Raw genomic sequence first — 21,831 nt, forward strand, 5'->3', positions numbered from 1 at the left:
CAATTGCAAGAAAAATTTCCAATAATCAACACAACAAAAAGAATCATAAACTAATTTAAACTAAATCAACAAAACGAGAACAGAGAAAAAGTAATTCTAATATGGAATCATAGAAGACGCTAATCGACGTAATGTCCAAAATTCGTGATCTCGATCATTCATCTTTCTGCTTTTGTCCAGTTTCCACATTCGCCTCTCTCTCTCTTTCTTCCACAAGCCACTCCTTTTTCCACCCACTTTTTTTCCTCTGTGAGGCTCCACCTTTTTCCTCCCTTGTACTTAAAATTGTTTCCACTCTGTGGATGTGTTGGGGTGGAAAATATAGGCTACAAGGTGGGAGAATCATTTGTCTCTCATACTGTTGGATTTACGGATGGAAAGTGGGAGTTTCCTTTTCTCCACTCTAAAGGGAGGGTATTCATTGGGATGCGTAACTAGTTAGTAGTAAATTGTTGTAGTTTTTGCCAATTGAATTTACTGATTGTTAGTATTGATTGTGTGTGTTGGATAAAAATCATCGTAATGATAAAAGTGGAAACAAATTTAAACTTCACAACTTGATTCTCATTAACCAAAACCTGGTCATCAAAACTGCGACAAACTTTTAATTAAAGAAAAGAAAAATTTTTCCTAATTAACTGATTGTGTTCATCTTTTTTGTTTTGCTAATTACCTTACTTACTAATTTTTAATCAAGTAAATCAATAAAAAAAAGGACATGGACTATACAATCAACTTTACCTGTGTCAACACAATTTATTGATAATCAATCAACTAATTGTAATAATAATTAACCCAGTCAATTGTGTGTGTATGTTTATTGTGTGAGTTTTGTGTTTATATGTTGATTTGGTTTTGTTTTTAAATTACTTAATTGTTTCAAATTAACAGCAACAACAAACCACTTGGACTATTCAACTTGATTATATTAATCAACTTGGTTTGGCTTAAATTGTTCCCATCAAATGTTAATCAATTACCTTAAACATTATCATCAACATCATCATTTGGATTCCAATATTATCAATTTAAGTTAACTTTTGTTATGGTAAGTTAATTGTTGTTACAATTTGTTCAATCATTTAACCATCAGGCAAAATCAATTGTCGTTAATTGTGATATCTGTGATTACGTTTATAATAATACATTGATTAACTTGATCAACTGTTAATTGTGATTTCCATTGATTATGTTGACAAAACTTGAGCAAAAAATTAATTGCCATCATCACAATTAATTTAATTACCCAATTGAAGAGTAACAAAAAAAAAGTGAAAGTGAATTTAAATTAAGGTTGACAAAAAAAACTAAATAATTTGATAAGTAGATACATTGAAATGTAAATTTAAATAACAAGACATAATTAAGTTAATTGTAACCCAATTAAACCTCCTACAGTGAAACAAATTAAATTGTTTAATGATAAGATTAATTTAGATCTTGATTGAATCATAATTAAATCATCAATCTACAAAAAAATCAACCTCATCAATGATAAATGATTTCACTTAAATTAACTTTGATTGTTATCAACAGAAACTGATTACATTAACTTAATTTACTCTCAGCGGGTAAATAATACATCAAGTAATCAGTAAATCATTAAATGACAATAAAATATTAATTTAATGACGATGAACAATCAAAAAAGCAAAAAGTGAAGACTGAAAAATTAAATATTAATGATAAATTGAATTACTTTTTTATTGGTTATCCCATTGTTACCTTTTCCATCCTCATCCCTTAGCAAACGGGTAACATGATATCATTATCATAGTAAAAGTGATGACAACAACAAAGAGGAAGATGAAGATGAAGATAATGATAAGGATGAAGATGAAGAAGATGAAAAGAAGAGAAAAACAATCTTCCATTGGATAGAGAATCTCAAATAGTTATCACTCTCTCTCTCTCTCTCTCATTCTCTGTTGATAGTCGATACTTTTGTCCAACAGTTTTTACGATATTTTTGTTACACCATAAAGGTAAATGCATTTGGACATTGTAACTGAATCCATGTTTTTATCCAGTGTGTCTATTTAATACCATTTAGAGATGATGATGAAGAGAAGTGATGAAAACTAAATTGCAATTGCAATTTACAATTGTTGCAGTTTCATTACAACAAAAAGCAAAGTAAAAACCTTAACCAAACCGTATTATTGCCCATTGGTTTTTTTCATTCTTGATTGTTGTAAGTAGTATCATTGTATTTTCCTAATATCATTCATAATGTGGTGTCGATAGTTTTTGCAACAAATTTGACAGAAATTTAATCTTCCCTCTAAATGGCTTCTCTCTCTCTCTCTCTCTCTCTCTCTCTCTCTCTCTCTCTCGTATTCAATTGCATTTCATGTTGATATTATTATTATTTTTCTTCACCTTCTCCTCCTCCTTATCCACCCACCTCATGATTCCCGTTTGAGTCCCGATGCTAATCGACCTTGACGAAACCCTATTCATCAAGTAAACCCTAAGTGATGATGATGATGATGATGATGATGATGACAACAAAAGGTATATACAAAGAAAGAGAGAGAAAGAAAGTAAAGTTTTTTTTTCTCTTTCAATTTTTATCCATACAAAAAGTCAACATGAAAGTTTTTCTTGTTGTAAATCAACAATTTACATCAAAAATTATCATCATCAGGTAAAAATGTATTTACGATTATAGCAATCAAGTGATCAACCCTTAAAATACAAACAATCAGTGAAAAGTGTAACAATTTTAATAACAACTTAACACCATTTACATCAATCGACAATGAGTATTAAATTGTGATATTAAACTGCTTAATATTAGATTGTTATTGAAAATGGTTTACACCAAATAAAGGGAATCAATGAGAGAGTAAATTGAAAACGGATAACAATGTAAATTTCATAACAATATCGATGAAAACTAATTCTTATCAGATTAATATTCAATAAAAAAAGGCACTTAGATGATTATGATATTTTATCCAGAGAGATTATTAAATATTATTGATGCTAACCAATAGATAACAATAAGTAGTTGAAGATATTAAAAAGCTTGCTAATTCTGAATGTCTGAATTTTCACCTTGTTTCTTGGTGTAAATTTGCTAATCAAGATGAAGATGCTCAGTTTTTCTTCATCATCATCCCTTGTCTTCTTGTTCATCTCTCCCTTCATCATCCATTACAGTTTATTGGACCATAACAAAGTCCAATTGGTTCCATGGTTAAAAAGCGGAACTGAAAACTTCATTCAGTTGACACTTTATTTTGTATCAATTGACAATCGGACAGAAAACACACCAAACACCAACAACAACAACTAATCCATGTTTAACAATCAATAGTTGAGGTTAATCATCATCATCACAATTAATTTACATCCATAGATTATGAGATGATGAAGAGAGAGGCAAAAGTGATGAGGATGAAGATGAGAAAACTTTTTTTCTACTTCTCTCTTTTGTCATATTAGGATTGTCTTTGGATACGATGTCTTGTTAACTCTCAATTGTGATAGACAAGCGTTTCCAATTCAATTTGATTAGTTTATTCATCAACATGATCAAAGTACAATAATAATACAATAAATTGTTAGGGTTATTTAAGAAACACGAAATTATCAAACAGAATTAAAATCAAGGCGTGTTAATTGTTAACAATTGAATAGACACAAAATTGTCAACCTTTTTGCCTGAAAAACTTTTTACATTTTTCATTGTTAATTTGATATGAAAACAAGCAAATCAAATTGTTACTAAACAACAAAATTAACCCAAAATTTATCAACAAGAAAAACTTATTCAAAATTTTGTCACACAATTTGAATTCTCAATGACCAGAAAGTGACCTTACTTGTTTTCCAACGACTCAACTATTTTCCCATAACATTTTAATGGACTCATGTCCATCTCTTTCCAAATACAAGTCCAAAGAAAAGTGGACAGCGGTCAAGAGTGGTACAAAAGTGTTATCATTATTTAATATTTGAAAAAATTTCCCAATAATTAGCAAACAAATGAACAAACATTGAATTGAGAAATTGAAATTATCAATTGATAATTTGGGCAAGAAAAACAAACCAAATGAGACAAGACTAACATCAAATCAAATGATTCGGATAATTTGATATGATTGAACGACCACACACTAAAATATTGATGATAATGATGATGATTAGTGAGCTCAATGTTAATCTGGGAGAGAGAGAGAAGAAAAAAAATTTACCTGAATTCAATGTTATATTCATTTTCTATCTATTCCTCATCTTCCAAGTGACTGAAGCTTGATGATCACATTAGATACCAAAGAATAGAAGCAAAAACCATTCCTTATATTTACCTTCATCTTCATTTCTCTCTCTCCAAGAACCAACTAATTAGTTACTATTAAGCTTTAGCCTTTTTCATCCTCATCCTCATCTTCCTCTTCAATACGATAATCAATGTATCGATCAGGCGTGACATGTCTTTTCCGCTTTTCAACTTCATCTTGTTGATTCGTTTTGGGATTCATGATGATACTGAAGATCAATACATACACATATTACCTTTTGCACGATTCAAGCTCACACGCACATTGGATGGTAGAGAGAGAGAGAGAGAGAGAGAGAGAGAGAGAGATGACAAAAAAGACAGAGATGATAACAAAGTAGACAAGATACCCAAAGACATCATCAACTGTAAACATGAACCCACCCAATAAGGACTCACCTTTTCATCTTGAAAATACTTCATAGTATTCAAGTGATAATAATCTGTGATACAGGTTATGTATTATCTAATGAATAGAAAAAAGGAAATATTATCATCACTACCAAAGATGATAAGATGATGATGATGACATTCAAAAGTTTTACCTTCATCTTAATCACTATCATCATCCTCTGTTAATCATATTTACTCCTGTCAACTTTACCTTACAAGTGCTCATCATCATCTATCCTGATCCTCTCAATGAAACTTAAATCTCATGTTTATCTCAGAATTGGAAAAAAAAATTCTTAATAATTATCGTTAATTACCATGATTGAGGATAATCTCACTCTCTCTCTCTCTCTCCCTCTTTTTAATTACGTCTATATGATTAGATTTGATCAATTGAAGCGTTAATTGTGGTGACAAATACATTGTCTCATCTCCCGCTGGTGATAAAGTGTTAACATGATAACATAAATTGTTAATTATTCAAATTTCCAATTTTCAGTTAACCTCAAACTTGATTAAACATAAAGATTAAGATTAACTGAAGATTATTGTTGATTGAGTTAATCCGACCACCTTGGATTGTTAATGAAAAGAGAGATGAAATTTTTGCTTATCAAGTAATCAAATTTAATTTGATTACTTGATAACTCCCGTTGATTGCTATTGATTTAAATTGTCACTTTAATTTGGCATTTTTGTTTTGTTTCATTTCTTTGTATTTGTTTGCTGATCAGTTGATCTAATTTTTTGACATTTCCAACTTGTAATCATAAATATTACATGACGATGATGATGATGATTAACATTATCATCATAATCATATTTGATTGCATTTATTTGATTTATCTTCCTCCTTCATCCTCATCTTCTCATCTCCTGATTATGATGATAGTACAAGTTATTGAATTATGATTATTTGAATTTATTATCATTGTTATTCACTTGTAGTAGTTAAAGTAATCAGATTTGTGGTAACAATTCATTTCCAATTCAGTTTGATATTTTTGCTCTTCATCATCAATTCACATTCACTATCACCAAATATCACCACTTTACCGAGATTGATAATGAATTCATATCATCCGCAGGTTTCTCAATGTTAACTGATGAGGAAGATAAAAGGATGACAACAATTTTTAAGGTCCAAATGATGCTAAATGATAAAATTGATGATCAAGTTTTTCAATCAAAAACCTTAACAACAACAAGAAGCAAAAAAAAACGATAAAGTTGAAAATGATCATCATGTTAGTTAATCATGATTAGAGTGGGTGGTTAATCAAATCAGCTTTCAAAATCCCATAGGTATTATCATCTTCATCATCTTCTTGTTTGATTCAATCTCTTTCATTGGTTTACATTTCTAATTTGAGAGGAAAGAGAGAAAAGAAAGAGTCAAAAGGCAAATCACTCTCTCTCTCTCTCTCTCTCTCTCATCATCCCAATCTTCATCTTCATGATAACCTGATGATAAGCCTATAGATGTTTAATACTAGATTTTTCATCCTCATCTTCATCATGTCTTTTCAATCTGCTTTCTAATCAAGATGATCCTATAGAATCATCATCATTCTGAATCAACTTTTATTTTTCATGATAAATTCATGCAATTTCCCCTGAAAAAAAAAATCATTTCGCAATTTGAATTAAAATCTGAATGAAAAATAAAAAAGGAAAAAAATAATCAAACTCATTAACTCAGATAATCTTTATCTTCTTCCAGCAAAAGTTCATCAGATTGAATTTCAAGATTTTCATTTTCATTTTCGTTATTTTGTTTTTAATCAGTTGATAAATTTGGTTCTTGGCTCGTTATAATAATTTCATATCAGAACCATTGATAAATACTGATAACAAGCTCTGATTCATTTTTCCTGGGAAAATCTCCCTGGTTTTGATCATATTTTCTCTGTCTATTTTCACTTTCGATTCCATCATGATTGTCGCAGATTGAAACTGAGCACAATCTGGAATAGGAAACAAATGATAATGATGATGATGATAGGAACCAGAAGATGATGAAGAGGAAGAAAAAAACATACGAACAAGGAAATGAACTGCTAAACATGATGAGATGATATTCTGAGCTGAACTACAATCCCTGGAAAACTGTTCAAAGTCAGGTCAATATGTTATATCATCTCATCCTCATTTTGATCATCATCATCCTCCCGTTGGGGTTGGGATGATTAATAGCATCAAATTAGTTTCGCATCAAGTGATTTAAATTCTGGTTAAGCTTCAGCTCATTTTCCTCCTTAGAATCTACATCTTCTCTTCATCATCATCTCTTTTTTACCCTTTTTCATTCTCATCCTCATCTTTTTATCCCTTTTAACATCATCATAATCATCATTATCATCTTCTTTTACTATTTTTTTTATTATTATTCTTTCATAAAAATCATCATAAAGATCAGTTTGGAAATCATTTCGATACCAAAACAATCAGGATAAGAATTTTTTTCTTTATCAAAAAAAATTCTTGTTAACAGATATTCATCTATTCAATTGAATATCATGAAACATGCAGATATAAACACATTATCCTGAATATGATTATACTCGAGAGAGAGAGAGAGAGAGAGATGATGATTGTTAATAATGATCATATTTAATATCTCAAGATGATTTAACAATGTAATACAAGGTAATAGAGTGGTAGAACATTTTTCAAATAGATTCACTTGAAAAAGTGAGTTCTCATGCTGAGAGGAGGTGGAAAAGGGGAAGATGGAGATGAAGATGATCATGTTGAGAGGGAGTATCATCACTCCCAGTTTGTCTTTGGGTTTCTGTAGTCATTGTCAAGATAGAGTGAGAGAGATACAAAGTCTTACGAGAAATTGATTATCATTGATTGTTGTTGATGATGATGTTGTTTGCAATCAAAGTTAATAAGCAAGTTAAGGATGATGATATTGTCCTCATCATCATCATCATCATCATCATTATATTGGTGGGTGGAGGGGGATGGAGAGGATAATGAGGTTTAAATAAAGAGGGATGATGATTATGATAAAACGAGAAGGTCAGTTAATCTTTTCATTGGCTTAATCATATTAAAAGTATTATCTCTCATGGAGAAGACACTTATTATCTGATGATGGACATGAAGATAAAGATGATGAAGACGAAAAGGAGGAGGATGAGGAGGAAAAGATGAGGAAGTAAATTGAAAGATATTGTGTCTTAATGGGTCTCTTGAGATACTATTTTTTACCCCAAACTTTTTTTTCGTCATCATGATGATCATTATTTAACCAACATCATTATCATGATCATTGGTTAACCATAGTTACCCTAATAGTTGAGAGAGAAACAAAAAAAAATCAACTTCAATTACCATTCAATACATAACAGTTTAAGCTGTAATTGATTTATCCAAGAGTGGGGACTCTTTGCCCTCCGGCTATTGACGGCTACCACTGTGTGTATGTGTCTAGTTACAATCAACCACCAAGGGGGTTCAAGTGAATACAAAGTTAACTGTTGAACATAATTGTAATTGCGATCATTGTTAACCTCTAATTGTAATATAACAGTTTTTTTTCCTGTTCTTTGGTTAACATTTGATTTTCCCTCTTATATTTTTTACCTTTCTCTTTATATTATCAATTGATTGTTGATTAATGATTTGTACTTGATTGTGTTAGAAATCAAATTAAACTAACGTAATCACTTTAATCACTGGTAACATTTTATCTGTACAATTTGACTTTTTTTTTTAATTGCTTGATGAGGTTTGAAAAATAAAAACTCATTTGCAAATTGAGATTAAAATTTAGGTCAGTTTATCAAGTGTATTTACTAATTACCTTTAATTTTGATTAAATTGTTGTTTTATCAATTGAAACAATCAAAATTGTCGCTGATCCATCAAAAGTTAATCATCTTTCATAAAGTAATTCATTTTTGTTTTGTCTCTACAATGTGATATTAACAAATGAGGAAAATGATGAAGGATCAAGATGCTAATCCATTTAATCTGTTACCATGTTAACAGTTGACAAAACCGCACCAATTGATGATGACGATGAAGATGAAGAAGATGATGATGATAAAGATGATAGACAATATCTTAAATATTTTCTCTCATTAATCTAGAAAAAAATAAAAGAAACTAACTAATTAGTTGACTGTTAGCATAGCTTAAGATCAGCTAATCTTATCTTCACCTTTATCCTAATCTTGATTATTTCTAATCTCTTTTATTTTTCTTCTTTTTTTTGCTCCGTTTTTATTTAAACTTTTATCCTCACCATCTTCTCCCTCTCATCCTCATCCTCATCCTCATCTTCGTCCTCATCCTCATCATCTGCATCCTCCCCATTGAACTTGTCGACTGAGAAAGTGATTGACCATCAGCACATCGTAAAAACAAACAACTAATTTGTTTTGATGTGTGATAAACACACTGATCAGATTTAGATTAATTTAATAGTCTTCATTAATCATCTCCAATTGATCATCTTAATCTTCATCATCATTTAAAACTATCCCCTTAACTATCAACCGCTTATTAGCCATAATAGTAATTAGTTATGTACTCATCTCAATCCTTTCAATTTCAAAGCTCAAAGTATTCAATCAATGGTCAATTCAACAATCGATTGGTCATCATTATCATTGATTTAATCAGTTAGATTGTAGTAAATTCAATTAATAGATAATCACAAGTATAAGGATTAACAATCAGAGGACAATTAAGGTTAACAATTCAACAGAAATAAACTTGCTTTCAATTAAAGTTGATTAACTCAATTCTAATCTAACAGTTCAGTCTGTAAATACAATTAAAACCCATTGATTGTTATAATAATTTAATCAATATTATCTAACCTTTACTATTACGAAAAGGGTGATTACACCTTAAGGGTGATTAAAGGATTAATCAATTGCGAATAGAGGATGAGGAGTAAAATTCAAATTCTCATCATCATCATCATCATCTTGTCTTCATTGAGCTCCCTCAAGGCATCTCATGAGACTCTTTTGTTGTATACGCTTGACCATTTATCTTTTGTTTACCTGAGGAGAGAGAGAAACAGTTTAGTTTATTATATTTTCACCCACAATCACAATTGTTTACCTTACAAATTTCACTAACTGACCACTGATCGTTTACCTTATCTACTTTCCCGCATCACTTTGTGTCTGGACTTTAAACCAAATAGAGAAAAGATAATCTCTATTTCTTGTATTTTGACAGTGAAATTGAGTCTCACTAGACACTTTTTACTAAACTTAATACTCTTTACCCTTTAGAACTGTTTTTCACCTAAATCTCAATCTCTCTTTGCCCTCTTGTATTATCGTCATTTTGTATCATTCACAAATCCATCTCTCTCTCTCTCTCTCTCTTTATCTATGAATGTGTGTCTCTATCTTACCCATCCTGTGAATCCCACCCCTGCCCATCTAATGGATTAAAAGTGTCTAAAGAAATTGTTACTGAGAGTGAACTTCCTGTGAACATTTTGTCGCCCATTCATTTCAAGTTCGATGAAGCTGAAAATTTGAGCGACTATTTTTTTCTTTGTGCATCCTGATAACTTTTTTCTCTCTCTATCCTTGTTCTTGTTGCTTCTACTTTTTCACAGAATCTCAGTTACCTAGAATGAAGTAAAGAGAGAGAAAAAAAGAGAGCGAGAGAAAGAGGCAGAAACTGATGACGAAGATAAAAAAGAGAGCAAAGTAAGAGAGAGAGAGAGAGAGAGAGAGAGAGAGAGAGAGAGAGAGAGAGAGAGAGGGAGAGATAAGTCAATTTCGTCTCTTGTTTGAGGTTCTACTCTGGTACCTTTCTCTTAGTCTAAAGGTAAGAGGTAAACCCACAGAGTAGGTCAGCACTTTGATTCTGTTTAAGCGCCAATTTACTCTATGGGTGTTTGACATCACTCATTTACTTAAATCTATGAAGATGATGATGAAGATGTGAGGTATACACGCAATAGTATCAAGCTGAAAGGACTGAATACATGTTATCAATGTATTCAGAAAATGCTTTCACCGTGAATAAACCAGAAAGGAAAAGATGAAAAAAGGAAAAAAACATTTTACTCAAAAAGGAAGAGAAATGAAGAGAGAGAGAGAGAGAGAGAGAGAGAGAGAAAAGATACAAAGACCTGATCTTCTCTCTCTCTCCCACTTCGTTTATCTATTTGAGTATTAGATTGAATACAAAATATATTAGAAAGAAAAAGAAAGTAAGACAAAAATGATATCGATTAATGTCTTACTTTTCCATCCTCATCCTTTTCCTCATCATCTTTCTTATCGCCTTTGATTCTCTTCCTTTTCATCCTTATCATCATTATATATATTTCATCTTTTTCAATCCTCTTCATCATCACCGACAACAACAACAACATTATCCTCATCTTCTTACTTCTCTTATCCTCGTTTTCATCTTCATCCTCATCTCTTTCACAAGCATCTTAGGCAAAGAAAAAAACTACATTATATCAAAAGACTATTTATCAGAGGGTCAAATGTCGCTTTCTAGCATCTCTTACAAAAGGTCAAATCGATTTCTTCATCTCTCTATCTATTCCTTTCTATTAATATCTTAATCTTCATTCACATAATCATCTTTTCCTCATTTCATCACCTTTTCATCAATTTTCCTAATCATTATCATGACCTTTTCCTCCCCAACATCAGCAAAGATGAAATTTAAAAAAAAGTTTCCTCTTAAACCATTGGAAAGAAACTTGTAAATATAATATTTATATTCATCTTCATCATGATGTATATTATCACGGTGAAAGATTATACACTTTTTTGTTATCATTTACAGATGATGATGATGATATTTTCTTCATTCTATCATCTCCTATTGAAAACAAAAATATTCCAAGAATAAGAAAAAAAAAGTTTCAAGTAACATCAACTATGGTTGTTGATGATGATAATGATTCCAGGGAGTGAATATAAATCCTTCCTTGTCTGACAATGGCTTCTCCATGTTAAAGTCTACTCAGTTCAAATTATAGGTTTTCTTTGAAGATGATAAAGGATGATGATGATCATCATCATTTCCTCCTTCATCTTGCTATTGTTTCTTTACACTATTCACTATCCACTCACTTGATTCATCCCCACGAAAAAAAATCTCTGTTCACTTTCAGCAAACAGGAAAAAAAGAGAAACTAAATTTTCAAGAGGAACCTGAATATAAACAGAAAATGTTATTACACTTTTTTCTGGTGCACAAATGATAACTTGTGTGCACCTCTTTGCATCCTCATCCTCATCTCTCTTTCTCTCTCATCATCCTCCTGTTTTTTCATCATCATTACCATCTCTCTCTTCTAATAATAGGAGCATCTTTTTTCTCAGGCACAATGCATTTGGAATCTCTTTGCAATTGCTTTTGTCTTTTGTTTCCAATGCTTTTTGTTTTTCTACCGATTTTTTTTCTCTCTCTCTCTCTATCTTCCTTTATCATCCATTCAAATGAGAATCCTAAGATGTTTTCACCATTAAAATTTTCGCTCAATTGTTCAACTGATTCTGTTTCAATCTTTCCATGAAAAAAAGTTCAGTTTCTTGGCTATTCACTTTATATTCTCATCTCTTTTGTTCTTTGGGTCGTTTTTTTTCATTTCTCCATCTTAGAGACTATATTATGTTATCTTCCTTTTGCATCATCATCTTTCTTTGTCTTCTTCATTTTTCCATATCATGAAATTCATTTTTTTCCCATCTCCTTATGCACCATGGTTTTAATTTCCAGCCTAAAATTTCAGTAACTTTTTTTTCATTCAGAACTTGTAGTAATGATTTTTATGGAAGTTGTAAAAAAAAGTTCATTCTCAATGATTATTACTTGAAGTAAAAAAAATTTCTATCATGATGAAAGGATCATCATCATGTTAATTGTTTCTCATTGTGGAAATGATTTTTTTTTGTCTCAAGTTTAATTGTTTGATGTTAGCATTACAATTGCAATTATAATGATATGATGATGATTTGATGAAGATGCAATTTTATCCGGATAAAGATAATGACAATGTAATATTGTTATCATATTGTTACTTGAAATGTTTTATCATCATCATCATTTTCATCATGATAATGACGAATCAAAAGACTTATGAATGGATAAGAGATGATAATGAATCTTGGATGATAAGAAAAGGATGAAGATAAAAGCGGATGATGAACAGTTGATTTTTAATGCTGTCAAGTTAACTATCCAATTTAATCCATCAACAAAACAATAATCAAAATCTTCATCCTTCATCTCTCTCTCTCTCTCACTTTCTGTTTATCAATAAATGGATTATTAAACAAAAGATTTTGTAGTATTATAACAGTAATAACAATGATGAAGATGAGGATGAGGATGAGGATGCTAAACTGAAATGAATGAGAGAGTTACTGATGAAAAGGGTCAAGCGATGAGGAAATCAAAATGATAGCAAATATTAAACATCTACTTTGATGAGGGTGAAAAGGTGGGAGATTCTGATGATTAGTTAGTTAAACTAAGTGTGTAAAAGTTTCTCCTGCTAATAGATGGACATTGGTCAGAACCCATTGGACCCTCTAGATAGACCACATAAACACCCAAGTTGCATGGAAAACCATGTTAACCAAGAGGGAGGGAAAATCCTCCAGTAAAGATTAGACCTTTGGGGAAACATGTCGACTTGACTCTCGATGAAAATGTCGCTTGTTTTTCGGTTCTAATACAGAACAGGAAGAAGAAAAAGTTATCGATAATATTATCAACAACAGGAGAAAATACAGAGAGAGAGAGAGAGAAACATTGAAGTGATAATGATGATGTTTATCATCCTCATCTTTATCTTCATCTTCATCTTCCTCTGTGTTTATTATTGATTCCCTTAAGAATCGTGAAAACCAAACCAAATGTTTATTTCATTTCATGTGTCCTTTTTTTTGCTTGTTTTCATCAAGAAATGATTATAATGATGATATGGATTATTTGTTGTCTATTAATGTTTCCTCTATCATCATCATCATCATCACCATCGTCATCTTCATCATGTTGACAGACTTCACCTTCATCATCATCTTGATCATCATGCTATCCTCTGGTGACATGTTCACGCCATGTATTTAATTCAACTGCAATGTTAATATTACATATGAATGATTGTAATTCATTCCTTGATTGTTGACAACCTCATCGGGAATTGTTATCATCATGTCATCATCTTCATCTTTCCTCCATAATGATGATGATGATGATGATGATAATTCCTTGAATATTTAATCTGAATAATTATCTTGTTAGGCAGCCAAAAATTACTTAGATAAACAGTTACCATTATCATTGAAAGTAATCACTTTAAATTATGTTAATCATTTGATGTTTTTTTCTCATTGTTCAAGCAAATTTTTCAATCTCAGGAACTTGAATTTTCATGATAACTTTTCATGACCTTTCACTTTCTCAATCCATGATCATATTTAACAAGGAGAGTTATCAAGAAGTAAATTCCAATGTACATTATTTTCTCATTATTTTTACTTGAATTCAATATGAAATATTGAAATTGAAACTTATTAGAAAACAGGAAGTGAACAGAATAATAATATTTTCTATGGAATCTCATTAGCATTTCTTTTGATTGTTGTTACTTATTCAAAGGAAAATCTAATTACTAAGTATCATCACCATGTAATCAGAAGTTAACATTGGGAAAATATTTGATAATAAGATTGGATAATGTTGATAATGATTATAACAGGAGATTTAATGGTAAATCTAATAGTAAGAATATGAAATTACCTTTTCTGTAGTTACCATGGTTACGTTCTGAGCATATCGATTAGAATTTTTTTCTTTTGAAAAAATTTTTTCACCAACAATGAAAAGAAAACAGGTATAGGTATTTATATCTCTCTCTCTTCATCATCTTTACCTGGATTTTTGTTGTTGTTGACTTTTCTTCATGATGGAAAAAAAGAATGGAACTTTTTTTTCTTTTTTCTTCTCATCATGTTGATACAATGAATATTATAGAGATATAATAGTGAGAGAGAGAGAGAGAGAGAGAGAGAGAGAGAGAGAGAGAGAGAGAGAGAGAGAGAGAGAGAGAGAGAGAAAATTGGAACAAAAAGAAAGAGAATGAAGATCCGATAGAGAAAAGGGAAGATGATAAGATGATGAGAAAAAAGTACCAACTATTATCATCTGATACAAAGAGACAGAAGATTAGGAATTGAGGGTTGGGGTGGAAGTGGAAAAGGAGGAGGAAGAGGAAGAGGAAAAGAGGAGGATGGAGGAGAGGTAGAAAATCATTGAGACATGTTATAGGCTTTTTTTCATCATTAGTTTCCTTTCTATTTCTCTGTCTATTTTTACTCCTTTTTTTTATCTTCATCATCTTCAGATAATGAAGGAAGATTGAAGATCCCATTGTGATAGCGCTTCCATTGGGCTGCACTAGGTCACTTTCAGATAGAATCAGTTACTACTTTTTCTGATCATATTCCAGGTCAGGTTCGATTAGATTAACGATCTCTCGTTCTTCAGTGGCCTGGAAGCCTCAACTCCACGACGACTCAACTCATATCATTAGTTTGGAACTTACGAAGAGAGTGAAAAAAAATTCTCTTCAATAAATTATTCGAAAAAAAACTTTCTCTCTCTCTCTCTCTCAGGTTCACATTGATTTTCTTTCAAACTCTAAATACTTCATCACATGAAGCACAATTATACAATTGATTAAGCACATAATTTGTAACAATTAACATTAATTTCGTTTAATTAACTTTTCGCTTTTTCAATTTTCCCCTTCAGATGAAATATATTAATGTCAACGATTGTCATGGACTGATGACGGCAATGCATAAAGGTAAGTTCTAATTAGTTAATTAGTTTTCAATTTCCTTCAATAACAATCAACTAATACATCGAATCAAATTAATTGGTAACTTTTAATTGCAATTAAAAAAAAAGACAACAAATTATTATGGATAAATTTAAACTCGCACTCGTTAGATGGCGTTAAGACTAATACAGTTTTTTGTTTTTCTGTTTTGATTTGATTTGATTAAAGTGTTAATTGTTTGGGATAATAATCGTTGATGATTATGATGTGTTAGTTAATTGTTAATTTAATTGTATTTTTTTTATTGTTTTTCTTTTATTTTTTTTCTCTCGTTTCTTTTTCTTGATTTTTTCCTCTTCTTCCTCTCCATAATCATTTTCCTTGTCCTTCAAATATCATCTATCTTTTGATTTCACTTTCCAAAGATAATAATGATTATAATTTGACCATAGGTCACTCTGGAGTAAATCAGCTGGGTGGTGTTTATGTTAATGGACGACCTTTACCGGACACAACTCGTCAGAAAATAGTTGAACTAGCCCATCAAGGAGCTCGACCTTGTGACATATCGAGAGTCCTTCAAGTATCTAATGGATGTGTGTCCAAAATTTTAGGTCGCTATTATGAAACAGGTTCAATCCGACCCAAGGCCATAGGTGGTTCTAAACCTCGAGTGGCAACGCCCGATGTGGTCGGTAAAATAGCTCAATTTAAACGTGAATGTCCATCGATTTTTGCCTGGGAGATTCGAGATAGATTATTGAACGAGGGAATATGTACCAATGATAATGTTCCAAGTGTAAGTTTGAATTTTTCTCGAAACAAAAAAAAAACAAACAAAATGTTAATCAAAAATACTTCATTATTATAATATTAATTTCCAATTTCTTTGAATTCTGAATCTCTTCAGGTATCATCTATAAATCGAGTCCTTCGTAATCTAGCATCACAGAAAGAGCTTCATCAAGCTCATAGCCAAGCAACAAATGAAGTCTATGATAAACTACGAATGCTTAATGGTCAAGGTTGGCGTCCAACTCCCTGGTATCCCAGTGCAGCAGCCGCTTTCAATAGCATAGGACCGCCATGTGTACCTTCAGTTTCAACAGCATCTTCATCAGTACCACCCGAAAATGGTTCATCTCAAGATAAAAAAGGTAAAATAAGAAAACTCTAACTGACCAAAACTCAACAACACACAGAGAATCACAAACAATTAACTAATTGTACTCCTATTGTATCTATCAGATAATTCCCTATTTGATTTAGATGGACATTCAATTGACCCTGAAAGCGGTACTGACGATTCCTCTCACCCGGAAGGAAGTGAAGACACCGAAGCCAGATTACGTCTTAAACGGAAACTCCAAAGGAATCGAACCTCATTTACACCAGAGCAAATCGAAGCCCTCGAAAAAGGTAAGAGAAAAACAAAAATTATCAATAGTTTTTTTTTTCATCAAAGATAAAATGATAAATCATAATGATAATAATCCAACAACAATCTCCATAGAAAAATCAACAGTTAATATTACAACTAATCCTTAAGTGTAGATTTGATAACAAAAGCATTACAAGTAGTCACCTTGTAGGATAATAAGTCAACTATCAACATCAAATATCAACAACGCAAACACATGAAACGTCAACAAGGTATATTAATATGAAATAAATACCCATAGAGATGAAGATATACTAACTTATCTAGAATAAAATATGATTTCAATAATCCACTAGGAAATATTATCCATATGATATAAGATTAAGAAGTGAAAGTAAATATTATCCAAAATATCAATACCTCTTTAAAAAAGGAAACCGAGAGTGAGAGAGAAAAAGAAAACGACAAGGAAAATGTTTGTATACGAAAAAAAGACACGAAATTGTAATACAATGAAAGGTGAGGAAAAAAAGTCTATGGGATGGAAGATGAAATAGAATCAATATCTTAAGCCAAATACCGTGAAGAGAGAGAGAGAGAGAGACAAGGGGTGGGGTTGGAAAAGATGACAGGTATAAGAGGACAAATATAATGTAGTGAGTTTAGCGATAAGTGGCCTTACATTGTATTTAATTGTGAATCAATTTGCTTTAAAGATTAGTTTCTATTCTTGACATTTCAATATTAAGGTTTTTTCATCTTAAGTGATTCATCTCTCTCTCTCTCTCTCTCTCTCTCTCTCTCTCTCTCTCTCTCTCTCTCTCTTTCTTCATCTTCTTTCCTCTTGGTATATGTATACTCGATGCTCTTGTTGTTTTCATCTTCATCATTGTTATGATGATGATGAAGATGATGATTGTTATTGTATTTACATGTTCAGGGTAAAGTGATAACTTGAACTCCCGCTGGGAAGTGGGAGTAAGATCTCCTTTTGGTTAGATACCTATAGAAAGATGCTTTTTTTTATTATAATGCATGTTACAAGGTGTTATCATCCTTTATCATCATCTTATCATCTTCATATTAGCATTATAATCGTTATCATGATGATATTATTATCGGGTATAAGTCACGTGTCCAGAGTTTGATTGTAAGATTAAAATTGATTGTCATCTACACAGATTAATATTATTTTGTCTTATCCAGAAATAACATCAATAGGCACTTGTATCAATCACATTCAGTGTGCATACCCTCTTGGTGACTCTCTTTCTCTATCTGAATGCAATGCACACACACACGGATGCAATTGTCTTGTATCTCAATTATATTAGATATCATTTCTTTTCATTTCCTTTCTTTTTCTCTTTCTTCTCATCCTCATCATTATCATCATGATTTCTCTCTTTCTCTTTCATGTATTTCTGTTTAAATCAATGCTTCCGTTTTTTCTTCCTCTATTTAACTTGGAATCTTTTTCTCTCTCTCTCACTCTCTCCTTTTCCTCGTTTCTTTGTAACAGAATTTGAGAAAACCCATTATCCTGATATATTTTCACGAGAACGACTCGCAAGTAAAATAGACTTACCGGAAGCTCGAATACAGGTAATTATCGTTTTTTGTACCTTCTTCTCCCACCCTGTAACCTTTACTCAATCAAAATTTCCATTGAAATAATTTCCTCATCATCATTAACAGAAATACAAAAATGTCAACCATCCTCACCTCCCTCAAACCGATTGTTAGAACTGTTTAAAATTATGACTAATTAATACACTCCCTCAATCTACAACCTCACCTTGAACCGTTAGATTTGAATATTATTGAATAATCAATCAATATAAAAAAGGATTGTCACTTCCGCCATTTGTGATACACATAAACTTAATGAACCAGGAAAGAAACAAAATTAGCTCTTGATTAATTCAAATTGTTACAAGCAAATATTAATATGATAGTTAAGTAAATTAGGAAAAGTAAATGATGATTAGATATAATAGAATCGAAATTGATTAAATGAGTTTATCCCTTTAAAGTGAATGATTTCAAATGGTTTTCTGATATGATTAGAAAATCCTTCACTTCCACCGGTTTAAAGATGAATTGGTACTTTCACTTACCCACCACCACCTCATCATTGCCCACCTCTCATCCTCCCACCTTCTAATAACATCGCAATAAAGTTGAGAATCACTTAACCTGATTATACAGGCCTACGATCATATTATGCAGGTTTGGTTTTCAAATAGACGAGCAAAGTACCGACGTGAACAAAAATTAAGAGATCAACGAAAATCAAATGATCAAACAACAACCATACACCCCACCCCGTCACCCGGTGTATCCTCTGTATCAGCGGCAGTGGCAGCAGTTAACGCCTCATCCCGTTTACCCATAAACACTGGATTCCCAAGTAGCTTTTATCCCTCAATACCTCATCCAATGGTCTCAGATACTTACAGGTAAGTTGAGGCAACACCTAATGAACATATTGATAATCAAATGAAAGACTAAAAGTTAGTTTAGACATTTAAACAGGTAGACTATTAAAGTATTAAATGAACTTGCAGGTTAACAATCAATTGATTGTTAAACTTGATTCCATTTCCACATAAAATTCAAGCAAAACGATGAAAGGAAATGAAACTATTGGTATGCAAATGACCAAATCCAATGTCCAGTCAGTTAAAAGGACAGCAACAGTTTGATCATCACATTATTATTAATATCAATCTAAAATATAGTCAACAATTAACATATTGTCAATGATAATAAACTAATAGTAATTTATGTATATCATTGTAAAGAAATCGTGTAATTGGTGTTTAAGGATAACACAAGGGTCAGTTGTTGTTGTTGTGTCCAGTATGATAATTTAACATTGTCCTTCTCTGTCATCACCATCATCATCATTATTTATAACCATAGAGTTAACATCAATTCTCACCCAAAATTGACCTTTACCAATATAATACACAAAAGGATATTACATTGAGACGCCATTTTTTTTACATGTTTCCAGGTTAATTTACATATTACATATTATGTTGAAAATTGTTAATATATGATAATCAAGTTAACTTGATTGTATTAATATTAATACATATATATTGATAATAATACACAGGAAAAGGCAATGTGAAAGCCACAAGAAAACATGTAAATCAAATCATCACTTAAATATCCCTATGGGCATCGAGAAGAGTGAGAGAGAGAGAGAGAGAGAGAGAGTGAGTGAGTGAGATACATGTAAGGATGATCCTTATGGATAATGATGATTATGATGATAACAAGTTAAGTTGATTGAGTAAAAATAAAGTCATCATAATAATGATCATCTTCTTGATGATGTATAATGAAATGATACAGAAGTCAATGTAATAATCTGTGTATGGTAACAATTGATGATGAGAAATAGTGATTCAATTGAATATCAATTTTAATAATAGGGATTGATGGTGATGAGGATGAAGATGATGATAATAATAATGTAATAATACAACATGGAAACAGGGATAGGGAAAAAATGATGAACAAAAAAGTTAAGCCTCAAACAAAAGCCTTGAAACAGATTCAATGATAATCTGAGGAGAAAAAAATGCTAAGAGACTTGGATAACTTTTAATCCATTTGATTCAATTTAAACGTTAATCTGATGATTATTAGGTTTACAGGGAGATGATGAGAGAGAGAGAGAGTGAAATGATATTGAGATGATATAAGGTTGAAAATGATAAGGAATCAAATCACCAGATTAAGTTTATCATTGGGAATATGTGAAAAAAAGATTGGATGAATTTAATTGTTAATCCGTTGGTCATGATTGTGAAACTGAATCCCAATGGATGAATCCTATTGATTGGAAAAACTTTTTTCTTTCTTAAAGTTTTGTTTTGTTCATCAAATTTTAATCGATTTTTTTTTCGAACTTTTTTCTGGACTTTTTTCTTCTTCTAGTTCGATAACATCAATGCCAAGCTATTCTATGGCATCAAACATGGCACAAAACTCATGCCTTCAACAACAAGCAGCAGCATCAACCTACTCTTGTATGTTACCTCCACCTCCAGGAAGTGTCCGTTCCTATGATCCATTGGGAAGTTTAGGAAGTTACTCAAGACCTTCACCTTGTGGTCCACATCCACCGTCAGTTGTTACCTCAGGTCCAACAGGGTCAGTGGGATCTCATCCAACCTCAAACCTTCAATCTCTTGACGGTGGACAATTTACCTCAGTCAATAATGTAAACAATTCAACTCCCCCAGGGTCAACGGGTATTATTCAAGCCGGACTTTCGGTACCTGTACAGGTTCCCGGTCATTCAACATCTGACCTTTCCAATGTAACTAATCATAATTCACCTTATTGGCCAAGAGTTCAATGTAACTGACCACTACTACTCTCCATCTAACTATAATTATTAACCATTTTTTTTGCCCCTTCTTCCTGTTTCGAGACGAGAAAATAAAACAATTAAACCAACAATTAACTCGCATCAACATTACAATGAAAAAACAACAACATCATCATCATCATCATCACCGCCATTATCACCAAACATGATTAACAATAAAGTAAAACAATTATTGATAATTAACTGTCAAACAAAATCCAAAAACTTTTATCAAACTTTAATTTCAATCTCTGTGTATCTCCAATTTTAATGATGATCAACACCAACATGATAATCAATTAATTCATCATTCAAATTAATTATCATTGAAAAAAAAATCAACAAAGTTCAAGATGAAACAAAACAACAAATTTGATATAACAATAAAAAATTGCAATTGAAACTTAATTACAATTAACAATTTAGTAAATTATTGAGATTAACAATTTATTGATTAATTGAATTGAATTTCCTGATGGTCAGTTTAAGATTTTATTATGATACAAAAGGATAATGGTCAAGTATTGATGAAAAGGGAATGAAGGTCATTTATTAGTTGCTAG

The 21,831-nt window shown here is 31.5% G+C and overlaps 1 protein-coding gene across 4 annotated transcripts; it reads left to right on the forward strand.

Annotated features, from left to right (window-relative positions):
• The first annotated feature begins 398 nt into the window (after nucleotides 1-398).
• LOC128386894 (paired box protein Pax-6-like) lies at nucleotides 399-21,676 on the forward strand. Of its 4 annotated transcripts, XM_053346004.1 has the most exons (9): nucleotides 399-824; nucleotides 892-1,048; nucleotides 15,464-15,518; nucleotides 15,920-16,293; nucleotides 16,405-16,651; nucleotides 16,743-16,913; nucleotides 18,398-18,480; nucleotides 19,087-19,337; nucleotides 20,833-21,676. In XM_053346004.1, the coding sequence occupies exons 2-9, from the start codon at nucleotides 1,046-1,048 to the stop codon at nucleotides 21,263-21,265; spliced, it is 1,617 nt and encodes a 538-aa protein (XP_053201979.1). In that variant the 5' UTR covers nucleotides 399-824; nucleotides 892-1,045; the 3' UTR covers nucleotides 21,266-21,676. The 4 variants fall into 4 exon arrangements, with proteins under 4 accessions (XP_053201979.1, XP_053201981.1, XP_053201980.1 ...); XM_053346006.1 differs by having other exon boundaries at nucleotides 399-1,048; nucleotides 15,947-16,293; XM_053346005.1 differs by having other exon boundaries at nucleotides 400-1,048; nucleotides 19,108-19,337.
• Nucleotides 21,677-21,831: the final 155 nt, after the last annotated feature.

Source organism: Panonychus citri, unplaced genomic scaffold (genome assembly GCF_014898815.1).
Source record: "Panonychus citri isolate SS breed McGregor unplaced genomic scaffold, ASM1489881v1 Contig00077, whole genome shotgun sequence".
NCBI classification, from domain to species: Eukaryota; Metazoa; Arthropoda; class Arachnida; order Trombidiformes; family Tetranychidae; genus Panonychus; species Panonychus citri.